Source organism: Oncorhynchus masou, chromosome 23, assembly GCF_036934945.1.
Source record: "Oncorhynchus masou masou isolate Uvic2021 chromosome 23, UVic_Omas_1.1, whole genome shotgun sequence".
NCBI classification, from domain to species: domain Eukaryota; kingdom Metazoa; phylum Chordata; class Actinopteri; order Salmoniformes; family Salmonidae; genus Oncorhynchus; species Oncorhynchus masou.
In genome coordinates, this window is record NC_088234.1 from 63158553 (window position 1) to 63179997 (window position 21445).

At 42.9% G+C, this 21445-nt stretch overlaps 1 protein-coding gene across 3 annotated transcripts in view; it reads right to left on the reverse strand.

Moving 5' to 3' along the window:
• The window catches only part of LOC135511174 (disks large homolog 5-like), a 100516-nt gene extending 85769 nt beyond the window's left edge, over positions 1–14747 (reverse strand). For all 3 annotated transcript variants that reach the window (XM_064932774.1, XM_064932775.1, XM_064932773.1), the window contains exon 1: positions 13990–14747. In XM_064932774.1, the coding sequence (XP_064788846.1) occupies positions 13990–14290 (301 nt within the window). In that variant the 5' untranslated portion in view covers positions 14291–14747. The remainder of the gene's footprint in view (positions 1–13989) is intronic.
• Between the last annotated feature and the right edge of the window lie 6698 nt (positions 14748–21445).

Consider the following 21445-nt stretch of genomic DNA (forward strand, 5'->3'; position numbering starts at 1 on the left):
GGTCAGAAGTTTACATACACTCAATTAGTATTTGTTAACATTGCCTTTAAATAGTTTAACTTGGGTCAAATGTTTCAGGTAGCCTTCCACAAGCTTCCCACAATAAGTTGGGTGAATTTTTGGCCCATTCCTCCTGCCAGAGCTGGTGTAACTGAGTCAGGTTTGTAGGCCTCCTTGCTCGCACACGCCTTTTCTGTTCTGCCTACAAATATTCTATTGGATTGAGGTTAGGGCTTTGTGATGGCCACTCCAATACCTTAACTTAGTTGTCCTTAAGCCGTTTTGCCACAACTTCGGAAGTATGCTTGGGGTCATTGTCCATTTGGAAGACCAATTTGCAACCAAGCTTTAAGATCCTGACTGATGTCTTGAGATGTTGCTTCTATATTTCCACATAATTTTCCTCCCTCATGATGCCATCTATTTTGTGAAGTGCACCAGTCCTTCCTGCAGCAAAGCACCACCACAACATGATGCCGTGATTCAAGGTTGGGATGGTGTTCTTCTACTTGCAGGCCTCCCTCTTTTCCCTCCAAACTTAACAATGGTCATTATGGCCAAACAGTTATTTTTGTTCCATCAGACCAGAGGACATTTCTCCAAAAAGTACAGCCTTTGTCCCCATGTGCAGTTGCAAACCGTAGTCTGGCTTTTTTATGGCGGTTTTGGAGCATTGGCTTCTTCCTTGCTGACAGGCCTTTCAGGTTATGCCGATATAGGACTCGTTTTACTGTGGATATAGATACTTTTGTACCCGTTTACTCCAGCATCTTCACATGGTCATTTGCTGTTGTTCTGGGATTGATTTGCACTTTTCGCACCAAAGTACGTTCATCTCTAGAAGACAGAACGCATCTCCTTTCTGAGCGGTATGACGGCTGCGAGGTCCCATGGTGTTTATACTTGCGAAATATTGTTTGTACAGATGAACACGGTACCTTCATACGTTTGTAAATTCTTCCCAAGGATGAACCAGACTTCTGGAGGTCTACAATCTTTTTTCTGAGGTCTTGTCTGATTTCTTTTGATTTTCCTATGATGTCAAGCAAAGAGGCACTGAGTTTGAAGGTAGGCCTTGACATACATCCACAGGTACACCTCCAATTGACTCAAATATCAGAAGCTTCTAAAGCCATGACATTTTCTGGAATTTTCCAAGCTGTTTCAAGGCAGTCAACATAGTGTATGTAAACTCCTGACCCACTGGAAGTGAAATAATCTGTCTGTAAACAATGGTTGGAAAAATTACTTGTGTCATGCACAAAGTAGATGTCCTAACCGACTTGCCAAAACGATGTGTGTAAACTTCCAACTTCAACTGTATATCTACCCTTTACAGAAATAGAACCCAGTGAAGAAACATGTGGATAATTGATAACTTTAGACAATTTCAAAAAGTGCGGTATCAGAATTATCTGTACCTTTTCAGACAGTAGGGCTGCAGTCCAAACATGTTATTTTTACCCCCTCAGTCCTCGCACCAGCCGCTTTCCTATGGGAGAATCCCAGTCGAAACCAGATGCAATTTGATTGCAATCTTAAGACGGTCCAATTCACTAATGCTGCCCCCTCAGCCCTCGATTTAGCGAGTGAAGAGGTATAGGTATATTAATAGCTTTAGGTCGGTTGTTTTTAAGCTCCATTTCAAGATTACCACCAAGGACATAGACTTCCGATCACCACTCTTCCCCCGCTAGGACAAGGGACATCTAAGGTACACTCGGACGTGACAAGGTAAAACGTTATTCAAAAGGCTGAGGGTTTAGGGCAAAGGGTTGTCTACTTTGAATTTGGACCCCAGTCTAGAACTGTGTTCCTGCATATAATATTCTATTGTTTCCCTGACAACAAACACTGCTGATTGATGTCCAGCTGTGTTGTTTATGCAGTTTTTTAATGGTAGGGTAGCTAGATGTGCTTTCTTTCCACTAAATGGTTTGGTAAGTTGTGATATTTAACTAACTTTTTTAGGAAATAGTGGTCTGCACGCAGGCAGGCTAGGACTGACTGATCTGGTTACCTAGTGATGGAAGTTAATCCCGCTTCATAATTGGCATTACTTCACAGACAAGTAAAATGCTGTTCATGTCTCCAGAGAAGGTTTAGTGTCGGCGTTTAAAAAGTGTAGTGATCCTACCCAAACAGAAAAACAAACATGCCGTAGCCAAAGACGATTTCAAGGGGATACATACCATTATATGTGAAGAGGAGAATTGATATAGGCTATAAAATCGGTAGCCTATTGTCATTTCATATTATGAGACAAAAACACCCCCACCCACTCCGCAACGAAGAGTAGTCTACCCTGTGTGCTCGAGAGACTGGCCCCGTCATTAGCAAAAAGAAAGAGCAGGCAGGCCAGTGAGCGGGAGAGAGAGGGGCAGGACAAAGTGATAGCGAGAGAGAGCGAGACAGGAGGGGCAGGCAGAACCGCGCACATATGTCTTGGTAATCTGCATCTCACCATGTTTTAATTGTCTAGCATGCCTAACAAATTTACCAAAGTAGCTTAAAGTTCGCCTGTTCCTCTCTGGCTTTATTTATATTACAGAGCTTTCCCCAGGACTTTATAGCCATATAGTCTAGTTAGGCTATAACACAGAAAATAATGTATTGTGATTAGGGATGCGCAATATCGGAATTGGCCGATATTCGCTAAAAATGCCAAGATCCGTATCGGCCTGATGTCTAGTTTAACGCTGATGCGCATAACTGATGTCAAAGCTGACGTGCATACCTATATAAAATGTAGGTACATGACGTAATGACGCCATGTAAAATGTTGAGCTATACATGCAACACAGCATTCCTAACCGAGCCCACACTGTCTGCTGTGTGGATTGAGCAGTCAACAAGTCCAGCAGTCATTTTAAAAAATAAGAACATTTCAGCGAGACAACTCAGATGAAATCCATTAAATTTGCACGTGCAAGCCAAGCACCACCACTACTATCAGTAGCACTGTCAAAGCTGTACAAAAAAAGTCTGCAAACACCGACCACGAATGATGTGTTTACAATACTGCGCTGGTAATAAAGCATTATTTGCTCGACCGCAACGTCGACCGGTAGCTAGCTTGCTGGACCGGTAGCTAGCACCAATACAACCAGTCTGAAAACAATGACCAGTAGAACCTGCAGTCATTTTCATTATTCTCAGCAATGATTTAGGAATCCTTTTGAGTAAATATTAGCTGAGTAGCCACTTGTTGTTCGTTTATTAAAGTTGATAATTTCATGAAAATAAATAGCCAGCCAGCGACTTAACCCTGTTGCCAAAAGCTAACGTTATAAAGCAGCCAGCTAACTTATTCTGTCTACAGTAGAGGCTCGACCGGACAGGGTTATGTTGTGAAGCTAGCCACAATAAGGATTTGGCACAGTAGTGGAATATTCAGTTTACCTTCAAAAGAAAAAAGTACCTCTTTGAAAGTGATGCAGATGGTTACAAATTGGTGTTATCATGCAATATTTAGACGAGATGATGTTAAACAAGGTTGCAATGAAATGGGGTATCAGGCTACTCAGTGACACCCACAGAACACAACTGTGAAGAGTTTATGCAAATATTTGCGTTTTAGCTCTTATCGCGAGACCGTGACTGTGTGAAATCACCTCCCCAGTCAGCCTATTGTGTGCATTGACATTCATATTGCACTGTACAGTTTTACCTACGGATTTGGGATCAATGAAATGGGGTATCAGTCTACTCAATACTCAATACATTTTTTTCCCAACAACCTCCTCAGAGTTATCAGACTTCAAAACATCCACACAGTATTGTTTTTCCTCAGGAATAGTGTTCAATACACATAATTGAGACACATTTATTGTCAACCTCACAGTTGTTTCAGAGTCCCGCAATAAGAGCTACGACAATGTTCTCTGGGTGTCACCGAGTAGACTGATACCCGATGTCATTGATCCACAATCCATAGGGAAGGCTGTTCAGTGAAATAACTATGCCCCCAACGCAATTGTAAAGTATAATACATCCAGTGTGAGTTCAGGTTTTTGTCAAATTAACAAATTGTCTATTGTTTATTTTATATAACATTCCAACCTCATTTAGCATGATCTATTCAATTATGGCATAATTCTACTATTTGTATTCATTTGCATCACTGTCAAAGTCCACTGTTGTGGCTAATCTTTATTGTGGCTAGCTTCACATAGATGGGGCCAACCACCATTAATCAAATAAGAACCGTCTTATATATTAGGGTTATTTTAGATTATGACACCTGCTATCGAGTTAACTAGCAAACTATAGCTACTGAAACAGATGTATTTTTGCTGTGTTTATGGTGAAGAACATTGTTTGCATCCATGAGCTAGCTAGCTTTTATTTATGACCAGCACTGACAAATTTACCAGCATCATAGCATACGTTGATGAATCGTTGTGACATATGAAATACGAGTGAGTGTAATCAGTGTAATAACTACGTAAAAAATGTATAAACGTGTTAAATTATGTGACGTGCAGTCATATTCAGGTCCAGATTGGTCAACAAGCTTATTTGACATGCAAAGACCCAAAAGGCGTTCCGTAATATAAGAAACACTGGTTGAGAATGAAATGACTGAAAATGAACAACGAAACAGAACAGGAAGTAAATGAAAGAAATTGGTTTTGATTATGTTTTACTGGTAATGGGGACATGTAAATAACAACAAAATAACTTTTTAGTCACTGTGGTGTGTGTGTAACCTTTATTTAACTTGGCAAGTCAGTTAAGAACAAATTCTCATTTACAATGACGGCCTACACCGGCCAAACCTGGACAACTCTGGGCCAATTGTTCGTCGCCCTATTCACGGCCGGATGTAATACAGCCTGGATTCGAACCAGGGACTGAAGTGACGCCTCTTGCACTGAGATGCAGTGATTTATAACGCTGTGTCCATGTGTGTGTTAACTATTAAACTGTACTAGAATGCTTAAAAGACAGCTAAAATGTTAAATATGGGTTATCAGTATCGGGTTTCTTTTGGCAAGGAAAATATCGGAATTGGCCAAAAATGTCATATCGGTACTTCACTAACTGTGATAACTTCACTGAGATTTAAATTATGTGGGGGGGGGGAATTGTTTATGGATTTTTCTTAACGTTAAGGACCCCAACTTCACACCCCTAGTTGTAACCCGTTATGCTGGAGTGGATACACCACGGCAGTACAATAGACAATAATAAAATGCCCAGTGACATGTAGTAGAACATAAGGCCTATGAAATGACATCATATCCAGCAGACAGGCAGGGTGTACGATGGATGGATTGATGGCCTAATCTAGAGACATGCTGGGAGAGAAAGAGGGAGAAAGAGAGAGCTTGGCACTACAGTAGTCAGATCCCAGGAGAGAGATAAGAGCACTGGGTTGGGAGTAGTGAGTAGCAGTGACAAAGTGTCAGGACATAACTCATTGTGTCCCCATGGTTTATGTGCTTCTGGGAGTGGGATACTGGTCGACAGGCAGACAGACCCACTGGTCCTGTCCTAGTCCGTACACACACACACACACACACACACACACAGAACAGCAAGCTGCTGATTGGGAACTTTGGGCCTGCTACACTTCAAAACAGATGTAAAGTCTGAGGAAGAGACTAAAAAAGAGAGATAAAGGCATAGAAAGAGAGAAACAGGGAGGGTGGGTGAGATAGCTAGAGGACGTAGAGAAAGAAGAAGACAGAAAGAGAGGCCTTCTCTTAACGACTGCCTCTCAGCTCACCACAAATCAGTAGAGCGTAAAAACAGAGGTGTTTTCAGAATACGCTGCACACACCTGAGCCGAGTTGAGGTGTAGCCCAGAGGCAATGGTCCATCTTTAATACACAGAAAGAGCTCCTGTCAGGGAGCAGTGCATAACTCATTCCTCTTTGTGTCTGCTTAAATCAATGTCTCAGTCAGTCAGTCAGTCAGGAGAGAAAGGCCTATACAGGTAGAACTACTCTATAGGTGAAACACCAAAGCACTGCAGGGGACTGGGAGAAGTCTCTCCACAAAGCACTGCAGGGGACTGGGAGAAGTCTCTCCACAAAGCACTGCAGGGGACTGGGAGAAGTCTCTCCACAAAGCACTGCAGGGGACTGGGAGAAGTCTCTCCACAAAGCACTGCAGGGGACTGGGAGAAGTCTCTCCACAAAGCACTGCAGGGGACTGGGAGAAGTCTCTCCACAAAGCACTGCAAGGGACTGGGAGAAGTCTCTCCACAAAGCACTGCAGGGGACTGGGAGAAGTCTCTCCACAAAGCACTGCAGGGGACTGGGAGAAGTCTCTCCACAAAGCACTGCAGGGGACTGGGAGAAGTCTCTCCACAAAGCACTGCAGGGGACTGGGAGAAGTCTCTCCACAAAGCACTGCAGGGGACTGGGAGAAGTCTCTCCACAAAGCACTGCAAGGGACTGGGAGAAGTCTCTCCACAAAGCACTGCAAGGGACTGGGAGAAGTCTCTCCACAAAGCACTGCAGGGAGATGGGAGAAGTCTCTCCACAAAGCACTGCAAGGGACTGGGAGAAGTCTCTCCACAAAGCACTGCAAGGGACTGGGAGAAGTCTCTCCACAAAGCACTGCAAGGGACTGGGAGAAGTCTCTCCACAAAGCACTGCAAGGGACTGGGAGAAGTCTCTCCACAAAGCACTGCAGGGGACTAGGAGGCATAAAATTGGTTTTGATTAGCCCTATTGCAGCAAATGTGTGCGAATGAAATCAGCTTGAAATACTATAGCATAGTTTATTATACAAGGCAAAGGTACCGGTGGTCTACTTAGGCTATATATTCTCTAATTGACAAAATACAATTGTCATATTGGCAGTTTTGACAGATTTATTTAAAACCCCCATTGAAAGAATTCCCATAATAAACTAAATGTGGCATTAGGGCCCTGCATTTTGCACAAAGTGACATGCCTGGATTTGAACCTTTATTAAAGCTTTTCATAATCTGAGAACCCATTAGTGTAATGGTGCATTAAATGAAGGTACATTTCTCTCGGTTTCCCACAGCAGCCATATTGGGAGGGTTGGAGAAGGGAGAACCAAAGCGCTGCTCTTCCTCCACTGCCTTCACGGTCTACGTGCTTGCAAGTGTGTGTGTGCCTTGAAGTCAAAGGGGTATGTGTGTGTTTGTACAGTGTGTGATGCATGCACTATGTGTGTGTCAGTGAAAGGAGGAGAGAGTCTGCTAGTGAGGAAATGAGAATATGAGAGGATGGCTTGAGAGCAGGTTGCTATCACACACGAGCTAAGTCTCCTCTCTACGCTCCCTTTCTTTCTCTGCCTGAAGCAACTAGGAGACTCGTCACCGTTCTCTCACCAGCCAGCCTGGTTAAACGCAGGAATCGCGTCCGCCTGATTCACTGCACTTAATGAAAAGAATTCAAAAATACCTCTCAACTACAGCTCTCCCTGTGTGTGTGTGTGTGTGTGTGTGTGTGTGCTGAGGCAGCAGCAGCCGGGAGGGAGGGAGCAGGAGTTAATACAGAGGGCAGTGGAGGCATGATAATACACTTGGCCAAAAGTAGTGCACTACATAAGGGAAGAGGGTGCCTTGTGGTGACGCAGTCGAAGTTCCATACGTACAGTCCAGCTACTGCTCGTCGACAGCATTAAACAAAGGTGGCAATGTGCAAATTGCCAATGTCGCAAGTTTAACAGAGATGGTTCAGTGAGTGAAACACACCTGTGTGATGAGTTATAGTTACTCATTCTTTGTGTTATAATTATTTCCCCCCACCCCTCTGCATTGTTGGGAAGGGCCCATGAGTAAACATCCCTCTCTGCCTCACCCCCTCTCTCCACACAGCCACTGACTAAATGAAGCATGGTATCACCAACCATTCAGAAGTGCATTTTGATACCGGTGAACTGCAATGCACTAAAAAAGGGAGTATGCACTAAAGTGCATGTTAGGAATGTAACAATTCACAGACACATTGGTCCCCGATTCAAATGTTTAATGATACAACAGCATTGGTCTGCGGACCCTAAACCGAGCCAAATGGAGCATGCATAGGTCTGGAAAACTGATTCAAACGTTAAGAATCACCAGTTCTTCCGAAAATACCTCTCCTTCAGTGTCAAACTAAGCATGGAACTGTGTTGTAAGTCATTGATCTACAAGAGATTTTGCATGCCTAACAACCCGAGGGAATATTGGTAGCCTTTTTATTTATTTTTTATTTTACCTTTATTTAACTAGGCAAGTCAGTTAAGAACAAATTCTTATTTTCAATGACGGCCTAGGAACAGTGGGTTAACTACCCTGCCGCCCCTACCCTGGCAAAGTGTGCACTAGTGCGATGGTTCAGGTTCACCATCAGCAATAGTTTTGGTAGTCAAAACAATCAGTAGACCTACAGTTGAAGTCAGAAGTTCACATACACTTAGGTTGGAGTCATTAAAACTTGTTTTTCAACAACACAAATTTCTTGTTAACAAACTAGTTTTGGCAAGTCAGTTAGGACATCTACTTAGTGCATGACAAGTAATTTTTCCAACAATTATTTACAGACAGTTAATTATAAGTGAAATAATCTATCACAAATCCAGTGGGTCAGAAGTTTACATACACTAAGTTGACTGTGCCTTGAAACAGCTTGGAAAATTCCAGAAAATTATGTCATGGCTTTAGAAGCTTCTGATAGGATATTTGAGTCAATTGGAGGTGTACTGTGGATGTATTTCAAGGCCTACCTTCAAACTCCAGTGCCTCTTTGCTTGACATCATGGGAAAATCAAAATCCAAAGTTGTGGCAAAATGGCTTAAGGACAACAAAGTCAAGGTATTAGAGTGGCCATCACAAATCCCTGACCTCAATCCAATAGAAAATATGTGGGCAGAACTGAAAAAGTGTGTGCGAGCAAGGAGGCCTACAAACCTGACTCAGTTACACCAGCTCTGTTAGGGGGAATGGGACAAAAATTCACCCAACTTATTGTGGGAAGCTAGTGGAAGGCTACCCGAAACATTTGACCCAAGTTAAACAATTTAAAGGCAATGCCACCAAATACTAATTGAGTGTATGCAAACTTCTGACCCACTGGGAATGTGATGAAAGAAATAAAAGCTGAAATAAATCACTCTCTACTATTATTCTGACATTTCACATTCTTAAAATAAAGTGGTGATCCTAACTGACCTAAGACATGGAATTTTTACGAGGAATAAATGTCAGGAATTGTGAAAAACTGAGTTTAAATGTATTTGGCTAAGGTGTATGTAAACTTCCGACTTCAACTGTATATGGTCCTTTTCAGATACACAGGGTAACGTCACTGTGCACATGTTTGAGCGCTGACCAATGCAAGGTAGTTCCTGATCTTGCACATCCTTTTTATTGGCCAGTCTGTGATATGGCTTTTTCTTTGCAACTCTGCCTAGAAGGCCAGCATCCCGGAGTCGCCTCTTCACTGTTGACGTTGAGACTGTTTTTTTGCAGGTATTATTTAATGAAGCTGCCAGTTGAGGACTTGTGAGGTGTCTGTTTCGCAAACTAGACACTAATGTACTTGCCCTCTTGCTAAGTTGTGCACCGGGTCCTTCCACTCCTCTTTCTATTCTGGTTAGGGCCCGTTTGCGCTGTTCTGTGAAGGGACTAGTACACAGCGTAGTACAAGATCTTCAGTTTCTTGGCAACTTCTCACGTGGGATAGCCTTCATTTCTCAGAACAAGAATAGACTGACGAGTTTCAGAAGAAAGTTATTTGTTTCTGGCCATTTTGAGCCTGTAATCGAACCCACAAATGTTGATGATCCAGATACTCAGCTAGTCTAAAGAAGGCCAGTTTTATTGCTTCTTTAATCAGAACAGCAGTTTTCAGCTGTGCAAACATAATTGCAAAAGGGTTTCTAATGATCAATTAGCCTTTCAAAATTATAAACTTGGATTAGCTAACACAACGTGCCAGTGGAACACAGGAGTGATGGTTGCTGATAATGAACCTCTGTACACCTATGTAGATATTCCATTATTATCCATATTTCCAGCTACAATTGTCATTTACAAGATTAACAATGTCTACACTGTATTTTTGATCAATGATGTTATTTTAATGGACTATTTTTTTGCTTTTCTTTCAATATCAAGGACATTTCTAAGTGTCCCCAAATGTTTGAACGGTAGTGTATCGAGATACGTATCCTCTAGAAAGGGAAAGACGCACAGCCCAAATCAAATTACATTTTATTTGTCACATACTCATGGTTAGCAGATGTTAATGCGAGCGTAGCGAAATGCTTGTGCTTCTAGTTCTGACAATGCAGTAATAACCAATGAATAATCTAACCTAACAATTCCAAAACTACTACCTTATACACACGAGTGTAAAGAGATAAAGAATATGTACATAAATATATATGAATGAGTGATGGTACAGAACGGCATTGTCAAGATGCAGTAGATGGTATAGAGTACAGTATATACATATGAGCTGAGTAATGTAGGGTATATAAACATAAAGTGGCATAGTTTAAAGTGGCTAGTGATACATGTATTACATAAAGATGGCAAGATGCAGTAGATAAGAGTACAGTATATACATATACATATGAGATGAATAATGTAGGGTATGTAACAGTCTGTAACAGTTAACAGTCTGATGGCCTTGAGATAGAAGCTGTTTTTCAGTCTCTCGGTCCCTGCTTTGATGCACCTGTAGTGACCTTGCCTTCTGGATGATAGCGGGGTGAACAGGCAGTGGCTCGGGTGGTTGTTGTCCTTGATGATCTTGGCCTTCCTGTGACATCGGGTGGTGTAGGTGTCCTGGAGGGCAGGTAGTTTGCCCACGGCGATGCGTTGTGCAGACCTCACTACCCTCTGGAGAGCCTTACGGTTGTGGGCGGAGCAGTTGCCGTAAAAGGCGGTGATACAGCCCGACAGGATGCTCTCGATTGCGCATCTGTAGAAGTTTGTGAGTGCTTTTGGTGACAAGCCAAATTTCTTCAGCCCCCTGAGGTTGAAGAGGCGCTGCTGCGCCTTCTTCACGACGCTGTCTGTGTGGATGGACCATTTCAGTTTTTCCGTGATGTGTACGCCGAGGAACTTAACTTACTACCCTCTCCACTACTGTCCCGTCGATGTGGATAGGGGGGTGCTCCTTCTGCTGTTTCCTGAAGTCCACAATCATCTCCTTTGTTTTGTTGATGTTGAGTGTGAGGTTATTTTCCTGACAACACACTCTGAGGGCCCTCGGAGTGTGGTGTGCAAATATACGATGTGCATTTACCAAGAGTCAACTGTAGTCCACCTTCAAACTGTCTGGGAACGGTTGGTTTCAGCCTCCATTAGAGAAAGTGCATACAGGCTGAATGAATGACTGTCATTCAGAGTCAACATTTTAAAAATGGTCTAGTACAGGGTTCACCAATATATTTAAAAAAACAGACCATGGCTGAATGTAACTGGGGACCACTGGTCTAGTAGGACAATAACTGGGTGTATAGTACTGGCCATATGCAATCTACTGTACAATGGAAAATAGAGAATATGACTGACACCATGTTATGGATTTATAAGCATAGTTATAGGCATGCACATCATGCTAGGGTCCATATGAAAGGGCACGTCAGTCCCGAGAGCATATCCATGGAAACAAGTCAGGCTGTGAGCGTATAATATAAAAGCCAGGAAGCACTTGTATTTAAACATAAATGCAAATTACATGATATTAATATATTGATGACAACTTGGGAAATTACGTGCACATTTAGCCCTACACAGAAGAGGCTACTGCATTTCATTTCCCCCAATAAACCTAAAGTAAAAGGACACTTGAATTACACTGAACAAAAATATAAATGCAACATGTAAACTGTTGGTCCTATGTTTCATGAGCTGAAAAGACCCCAGAAATGTTCCATACTCTCAAAAAACGTATTTCTCTATTTTGTGCACAAATGTGTTTACGTCCCTGTTAGTGAGCATTCTCCTTTGCCAAGATAATCCTGACAGCTGTGGCATATCAAGAAGCTGATTAAACAGCATGGTCATACACAGGTTAACCTTGTGCTGTGGACAAAAGGCCACTAAATTTTGCAGTTTTGTCACAACAGAATGCCACAGATTTCTCAAGTTGAGGGAGCGTTCAATTGGCATGCAGACTGCAGGAATTTCCACCAGAGCTGTTGCAAGAACATTGTATGTTCATTGCTTTACCATAAGCCACGACCCAACATACATAATGAGAATTTGGCAGGATGTCCCACAGACCTCACAACCGCAGACCACATCTATGGCGTTGTGTGGGCAAGCGGTTAGCTGATGTCAACGTTGTGAACAGAGGTTTTTTGTTTTTTTTTACCTTTATTTAACCAGGCAAGTCAGTTAAGAACAAATTCTTATTTTCAATGACGGCCTAGGAACAGTGGGTTAACTGCCTGTTCAGGTGCAGAACGACAGATTTGTACCTTGTCAGCTCGGGGGTTTGAACTTGCAACCTTCCGGTTACTAGTCCAACGCTCTAACTACTAGGCTACCCTGCCGTTCCCAAGTTCTCCATGTTGGTGATGGAGTTATGGTATGGGCAGGCATAAGCTTCAGACAACGAACACAAACACATTTTACCCAGGGCAATTTGAATGCACAGAGATACCGTGACGAGGAACTCAGGCCCATTGTCGTGCCATTCATCTACTTCCATCACCTGATGTTTCAGCATGATAATGCACTGCCCCATGATGCAAGGATCTGTACACATTTCCTGGACGCTAAAAATGTCCCAGTTCTTCCATGGCCTGCATTGTCACCAGACATGTCACCCATTGAGCATGTTTGGGATGCTCTGGATTGAAGTGTATGACATGTTCCAGTTCCGGCCAAAATCCATGAAGAAGTAAATTCATTAGGCCCTAATCCTCATAACAGAGCAGTGGGACAACATTCCACAGGTCACAATCAACAGCCTGATCAACTCTATGTGAAGAAGATGTGTCACACTGCATGAGGAAAAACAATGGTCACACCAGATAATGATACTGGTTCTGATCCATGCCTCTACTTTTTTTTAAAGGTATATGTGACCTACAGATGCATATCTGTATTCCCAGTCATGTGAAATCCATAGATTCGTGCAAAATGAATGTACTTCCTGATATGAGCTGTAACTCAGTAAAATCAATGAATTTGTTGCATGTTGCCCTCTTTGTTCAGTATAGTTTGATGGGGGGGGGGGGGGGGGGCATACCTACATACAGTGAAACTGCCCCATCTGTATCCTATACATTGTAGAATATGCCCACTTTGAAGGCGGCTATGATATGTGCATTGCAACTGTAATGAAGATATGTTGTTACCTATATATGGGTGGTCCCTGAAGTGTTATTCTGGAATACATATTTCATGCTCCTCATTCAAAAAGAGGAATGGCAAGTGTGTTCATTTAGCATCTACTGCTTAGCCAAACAGTTGCAGAGTCCACATGGACTATAATAAATAGCGCTAAGAGTTTGGTTATAGAGCCTGTGGCCTCTGTCTCTGCTGGTGATCATTTGCTTATTTGAAGGTAAAATGTTGCTGTGGAATGAACAATGTGATGATGAAACAGAACCAAACTTCGGTAACAACCTAAAATGTTAACAAAGTTCCATTCTTTTCAGCATCACATATTACATTCCACAGCAATATTTCACCTTCAAAAAAGTTATTTCCTGAAAGAAACCACAAGGGCCACACAAGGACCTGGAGTTCTGGTATTATGGCTTTGAATATGGCTTTGAATGCTGCACATCAACACCCCTAACGTCAACATGAGAATGACATAGCTAGTCAATGATCCATAGGATCGTGTGGCTAGGGTTGGAAGGAAACAGTTTTATCCTATGTAGAATAGCTTTTAGAAGTATTGCACAGCAGACCACCCGGTAAGTGCACTATGAGACTTGGGTATAGGTAGCACTTCAATATCTCTAATGTTGTGTGGAGGAATGTAGCAAGAATGCTTCATACGTTTTGATGTGCAAAAGTGTTGCATGCGTGCATGGTATCTTACCAGACGAATGGTCAACGGGTCCACCGCGGTTAGTAAAGAGTGCAGAATACAGGTCAGGGTACGTCTTCTCCAAGGCCACACACAGTTCGAGGAAATGGTCGCTTTCCTTGTTCACAAGCATCTTCAAAAGCTGGTCCACTTTCTCCGCGCTGGAAGAGCAGTTTTGGTCCAGTTCGAAGCGGTCGAGCTGGCTTAGAGTACCGGAGAGTATCAGCAACTCTATCAGCCGGTCTGCGTCAGTTATTGAGTCCAGCAAGTTTTGGTGGCATTGGTCTAACAACTCTTTGTGCTTTGGCTCCATTGCCGTTCGCTTTAGTTCGGTAGCTAACTAGCTAACGTTAGCAGACTGGTTAGCTAACGTATCCTTTGCTTTATTTCTCCAAAATGACCCCCCCTGCCCGATAAGCGAACAAGGAACTAACTTCCTAATTGTCACTTGTATGAATTCAGCAGAACAGCCATGACATCGAATGGCATGGGACAGCAATTTTTGATAACAAATAGGAAAAGGCACACGAAGCCATATTTGTTGCCTACTGTTGACTGCACTAAACAGCCATACATTTTCCCAGGTTACTTACGTTTACCAACTTCATCCATGTTTGCGTTATTCCGACAAAACCCTGCCCTAACACATGAGCTTTTTCCACAGAGTCATTTTTTTCATGCACTAAACCAAATCAAGTGCTTGGAAAACTACCGTAACTCTCTCGCCGTTCCCCAGCTATACTGTATCCTGCGCAATGTCTGGGCTGTTCAGCAGCTGCTGCCTGCTGTCAATCAAATTCCCATACAATGCCATGTAAAGTAAAACGGGGCGGGCCTTACCCCAAGACACACCTGATTTTTCAATGGGCGTACGTTCTGAAAACCTAGGCGGAAAAGATGAGAATGGATTCAAAAAAATGCATTAACATGTTGCTGTGATACATATATTGTTGCATAAATACATTGTAGAAGAGGCAGTAATGACAACCAACTCAGCAAACATTGTTGTAGCCAATTAAAACATTTTTGATATCCAACATATATCCATTTTCGTGAGATGAAGAGGAGATTTTCACTGTACTTGTGCACGTGATATTAAAACTTTAAAATTGAAACTGAAGAGATGTTTTATTATGTTTATTTGAATATAAATTAATATGTTTAGATTAATTAAAATCGTTGAATATATTAATTCATATGGTTTTGTTGTGAAAAAAAAAGTTTAATTACATAGCAATATACACAGCGAACAAAACATTAGGAACACCTGCTCTTTCCATGACATAGAGGAACAGGTGAATCCAGGTGAAAGCTATGATCCCTTATTGATGTCACCTGTTACATACACTTCAATCAGTGTAGATGAAGGGGAGGAGACAGATTAAAAATATATTTTTAAGTCTTGAGACATATGGATTGTGGATGTGTGCCATTCAGAGGGTGAATGGGCAAGACAAAATATTTAAGTGCCTTTGAACTGGGTATGGTAGTAGGTACCAGGCGCACCAGTTTGAGTGTGTCAAGATTTGCAACGCTGCTGGGTTTTTCATGCTCAACAGTTTCACGTGCGTATCAAGAATGGTCCACCACCCAAAGGACATCCAGCCAACTTGACACAACTGTTGGAAGCATTGGAGTCAACATGGACCAGAATCCCTGTGGAATGTTTTTGACACCTTGTAGAGTCCATGCACCAACAAATTGAGGCTGTTCTGAGGGCAAAAGGGGTGTTATCAATATTAGGAAGGTGTTTCTAATGTTTTGTCAACATATGTATACATGTGATACTGAATGAACCATTCTTACCAGTGTGCCAACTGTACTGAGACATTTCTCAGTCTCTGACACATTGCTGTGCAGCCAAAATGAATTGAAGGGAGGCAGCAACCAAGAAGATGAATAATGCCATCACTAACACAGAGAGGCTGCTGCCTTCATACAGACTTGAAATCATTGGCCACTAATGGATCACTCATCACTTTATTAATATTGACACTTTAATAATGATGTTAACATGTCTAGCATTACTCATCCCATATGTATATACTATATTTTAAACCATCTATAGCACCTTGCCTATGCCGCTTAGTCATCGCTCATCCATATATTTATATGTACATAGTCTTGTTCCATCCCTTTACTTAGATTTGTGTGTATTAGGTCATTGTTGTGGCATTGTTAGATGACTTGTTGATATTGCTGCACTGTCAGAACTAGAAGCACAAGCATTTCGCTACACTCACAACAATATCTGCTAACCATATGTATGTGACCAATCAAATTTGATTTGATTTTTGTTTCTTTTTCCCACCTTTATTTAACCAGGTAGGCTAGTTGAGAACAAGTTCTCATTTGCAACTGCGACCTGGCCAAGATAAAGCATAGCAGTTTGACGCATACAACAACACAGAGTTACACATGGAATGAACAAAACATACAGTCAATAGTACAGTAGAAAAAAAATAAAACAAAGTCAAAATACAGTGAGTGCAAATAAGGTCAAATAAGGGAGTTAAGGCAATAAATAGGCCAAGGTGACGAAGTAATTACAATATGGCAATTAAACACTGGAATGGTAGATGTGCAAAAGATGGTAGTGCAAGTAGAGATACTGTGGTGCAAAAGGAGCAAAATAAATAAATACAGTATGGGAATGAGGTAGATAGATGGGCTGTATACAGATGGGCTATGAACAGGTGCAGTGATCTGTGAGCTGCTCTGACAGCCGGTTCTTAAAGCTAGTGAGGGAGATGGGAATCTCCAGCCTCAGTGATTTTTGCAGTTCGTTCCAGTCAGTGGCAGCAGAGAACTGGAAGGAAAGGCGACCAAATGAGGAATTGGCTTCGGGGGTGACCAGTGAGATATACCTGCTGGAGCGTGTGCTACGAGTGGGTGCTGCTATGGTGACCAGCGAGCTGAGATAGGGCGGGGCTTTACCTTGCAGAGACTTCTAGATAACCTGTAGCCAGTGGGGTTGGTGACGAGTATGAAGCGAGGACCAGCCAACGAGAGCGTACAGGTCTCAGTGGTGGGTAGTATAAAGGGCTTTGGAGAACAAAACGGATGGCACTGTGATAGACTACATCCAGTTTGCTGAGTAGAGTGTTGGAGACTATTTTATAGATGACATCGCCGAAGTCAAGGATCGGTAGGATGGTCAGTTTTACGAGGGTATGTTTGGCAACATGAGTGAAGGAAGCTTTGTTGCGAAATAGGAAGCCGATTCTAGATTTAATTTTGATTGGAGTTGCTTAATGTGAGTCTGGAAGGAGAGTTTACAGTCTAGCCAGACACCTAGGTATTTGTAGTTATCCACATATTCTAAGTCAGAGCGGTCCAGAGTAGTGATGCTGGATGGGCGGGCAGGTGCGGGCAATGATCGTTTGAATAGCATGCATTTAGTTTTATTTGCGTTTAAGAGCAGTTGGAGGCCACGGAAGGAGAGTTGTATGGCATTGAAGCTCGTCTGGAGGTTAGTTAACACTGTGTCCAAAGAAGGGCCAGAAGTATACAGAATGGTGTCGTCTGCGTAGAGGCGGATTAGAGAATCACCAGCAGCAAGAGCGACATCATTGATGTATACAGAGAAGAGAGTCGGCCCGAGAATTGAACCCTGTGGCACCCCCATAGAGACTGCCAGAGGTCTGGAAACAGGCCCTCCGATTTGACACACTGAGCTCTATCAGAGGAGTAGTTGGTGAACCAGGCGAGGCAATCATTTGAGAAACCAAGGCTGTTGAGTCTGCCAATAAGAATGTGGTGATTGACAGAGTTGAAAGCCTTGGCCAGGTCGATGAATACGGCTGCACAGTAATGTCTCTTATCAACGGCGGTTATGATATCGTTAAGGACCTTGAGCGTGGCTGAGGTGCACCCGTGACCAGCTCGGAAACCAGATTGCATAGTGGAGAAGGTACGATGTGATTCAAAATAGTCAGTAATCTTTTTGTTGACTTGGCTTTCGAAGACCTTAGAGATGCAGGGTAGGATAGATATAGGTCTGTAGCAGTTTGGGTCTAGAGTGCCTCCCCCTTTGAAGAGGGGGATGACCGTGGCAGCTTTCCAATCTTTGGGAATCTCAGACGATACGAAAGAGAGGTTGAACAGGCTAGTAATAGGGGTTGCAACAATTTCGGCAGATAATTTTAGAAAGAGAGGGTCCAGATTGTCTAGCCCGGCTGATTTGTAGGGGTCCAGATTTTGCAGCTCTTTCAGAACATCAGCATCTGGATTTGGGTAACGGAGAAATGGTGGGGGCTTTGGTGGCTTGCTGTGGAGGGTACCGGGCAGTTGACCGGGGTAGGGGTAGCCATGTGGAAAGCATGGCCCGCCGTAGAGAAATGCTTATTGAAATTCTCAATTATAATGGATTTATCGGTTGTAACAGTGTTTCCTAGCCTCAGAGCAGTGGGAAGCTGGGAGGAGGTGCTCTTATTCTCCATGGACTTTACAATGTCCCAGATCTTTTTTGAGTTAGTACTACAAGATGCAAATTTCTGTTTGAAAAAGATTGCCTTAGCTTTTCTAACTGCCTGTGTATATTTGTTTTTAACTTCCCTGAAAAGTTGCATATCACGGGGGCTATTCGATGCTAATGCAGAACGCCACAGGATGTTTTTATGCTGGTCAAGGGCAGACAGGTCTGGCGTGAACCAAGGACTATATCAATTCCTAGTTCAATTTTTTTGAGAGAGGGCATGCTTATTTAAGATGGTGAGGAAGGCACTTTTAAAGAATAGCCAGGCATCATCTACTGACGGGATGAGGTCAATGTCGTTCCAGGATACCTCGGCCAGGTCAATTAGAAATGCCTGCTCGCAGAAGTGTTTCAGGGAGCGTTTGACAGTGATGAGGGGTGGTCGTTTGCTTGCAGACCCATTACGAATGCAGGCAATGAGGCAGTGATCGCTGAGATCTTGGTTGAAAACAGCAGAGGTGTATTTGGAGGGTGAGTGAGGTTGTTTGGAGGGTGATTTGCCATGTTGGTTGTGAATAAGATCAAATAGTCACTGAGTAGCAGTCCTGGAGCGTAATCATTAGTCCAAACAGTTAAACAATAGTTTCTATTGGACAAATTCAGTCAAGTCCCTTGCCATTTAGTTTGCTTCCATTTAATAAACATTTTGGGGTGCTTATATTTGTCCTGTTTCAATGCATTTACAAGTGGGTAACCTGTACAAGCATGAGGTGTGAAATGAAAATGTTTTTCTTTTGCATATCCTGAGAGAGTGAGGTCATAGCCAGGGATCAGCCATTATTGGTAGACTCGACAGTCTTGGTTTCTCAAATGATTGCCTCGCCTGGTTTACCAACTACTTCTCTGATAGAGTTCAGTGTGTCATATCGGAGGGCCTGTTGTCTGGACCTCTGACAGTCTCTATGGGTGTGCCACAGGGTTCAATTCTCGGGCCGACTCTCTTTTCTGTATACATCAATGATGTTGCTCTTGCTGCTGGTGATTCTCTGATCCACCTCTATGCAGACGACACCATTCTGTATACTTCTGGCCCCTCCTTGGACACTGTGTTAACTAACTTCCAGACGACCTTCAATGCCATACAACTCTCCTTCCGTGGCCTCCAACTGCTCTTAAACGCAAGTAAAACTAAATGCATGCTTTTCAATCGATCGCTGCCCGAACCTGCTAGCCCGTCCAGCATCACTACTCTGGACGGCTCTGACTTAGAATACGTGGACAACTACAAATACCTGGGTGTCTGGTTAGACTGTAAACTCTCCTTCCAGACTAACATTAAGCATATCCAATCCAAAATTAAATCTAGAATCGGCTTCCTATATCGCAACAAAGCATCCTTCACTCATGCTGCCAAACATACCCTCGTAAAACTGACCATCCTTCCGATCCTCGACTTCGGTGGTGTCGTCTATAAAATAGCCTCCAACACTCTACTCAACAAACTGGATGTAGTCTATCACAGTGCCATCCATTTTGTCACCAAAGCCACATACACTACCCACCATTGCGACCTGTACGCTCTCGTTGGTTGGCCCTCGCTTCATACTCGTCGCCAAACCCACTGGCTACAGGTTATCTACAAATCTCTGCTAGGTAAAGTCCCGCCTTATCTCAGCTCACTGGTCACCATAGCAGCACCCACTCGTAGCATGCGCTCCAGCAGGTATATCTCACTGGTCACCCCCAAAGCCAATTCCTCCTTTGGTCGTCTTTCCTTCCAGTTCTCTGCTGCCCATGACTGGAAAGAATTGCAAAAATCTCTGATGCTGGAGACTCACATCTCCCTCACTAGCTTTAAGCTCCAGCTGTCAAAGCAGTTTACAGATCACTGCACCTGTACATAGCCCATCTGTAAACAGCCCATCTATCTACCTACCTCATCCCCATACTGGTATTTATTTATTTTGCTCCTTTTGCACCCCAGTATCTCTACCTGCACATTCATCTTCTGCCGATCTACCATTCCAGTCTTTAATTGCTATATTGTAATTACTTCGCCACCATGGCCTATTTATTTCCTTAACTTACCTCATTTGCACTCACTGTATATATACTTTTTGTTTTCTTTTGTTCTACTGTATTATTGACTGTATGTTTTGTTTATTCCATGTGTAACTCTGTGTTGTTGTATGTGTCGAATTGCTACGCTGTATCTTGGCCAGGTCGCAGTTGCAAATGAGAACTTAAAACTTAAAGCTAGTGAGGGAGATGTGAGGCTCCAGCTTCAGATATTTTTCAATTCTTTCCAGATCAATGTCATTCCAGGATACCCCGGCCAGGTCGATTTGACAGTGATGAGGGGTGGTCGTTTGGTCGCAGACCCATTTCGGATGCAGGCAATGAGGCAGTGATCGCTGAGATCTTGATTGAAAACAGCAGAGGTGTATTTGGAGGGTGAATTAGTTAGGATGACATCTATGAGGGTGCCCGTGTTTACTGATTTGGGGTTGTACCTGGTAGGTTCATTGATAATTTGTGTGAGATTGAGGGCATCAAGCTTAGTTTGTAGGATGGCCAGGGTGTTAAGCATGTCCCAGTTTAGGTCACCTAGTAGCACGATCTCAGAAGATAGATGGGGGTAATCAGTTCACATATGGTATCGAGGGCACAGCTGGGGACAGAGGGAGGTCTATAGCAAGCGGCAACAGTGAGAGACTTTTTTCTGGAAAGGTGAATTTTTAGAAGTAGAAGCTCAAATTGTTTGGGTACAGACTTAGAAAGTAATACAGAACTCTGCAGGCTATCTTTGCAGTAGATTGCAACACCACCCCCTTTGGCAGTTCTATCTTGGCAGAAAACGTTATAGTTAGCAATGGAGATTTCAGAGTTTTTGGTGGTTTTCCTAAGCCAGGATTCAGGCACGGCTAAGACATCTGGGTTGGCAGAGTGTGCTAAAGCAGTGAGTAAAACAAACTTAGGGAGTAGGCTTCTAATGTTAACATGCATGAAACCAAGGCTTTTACGTTTACAGAAGTCAACAAATGAGAGCAC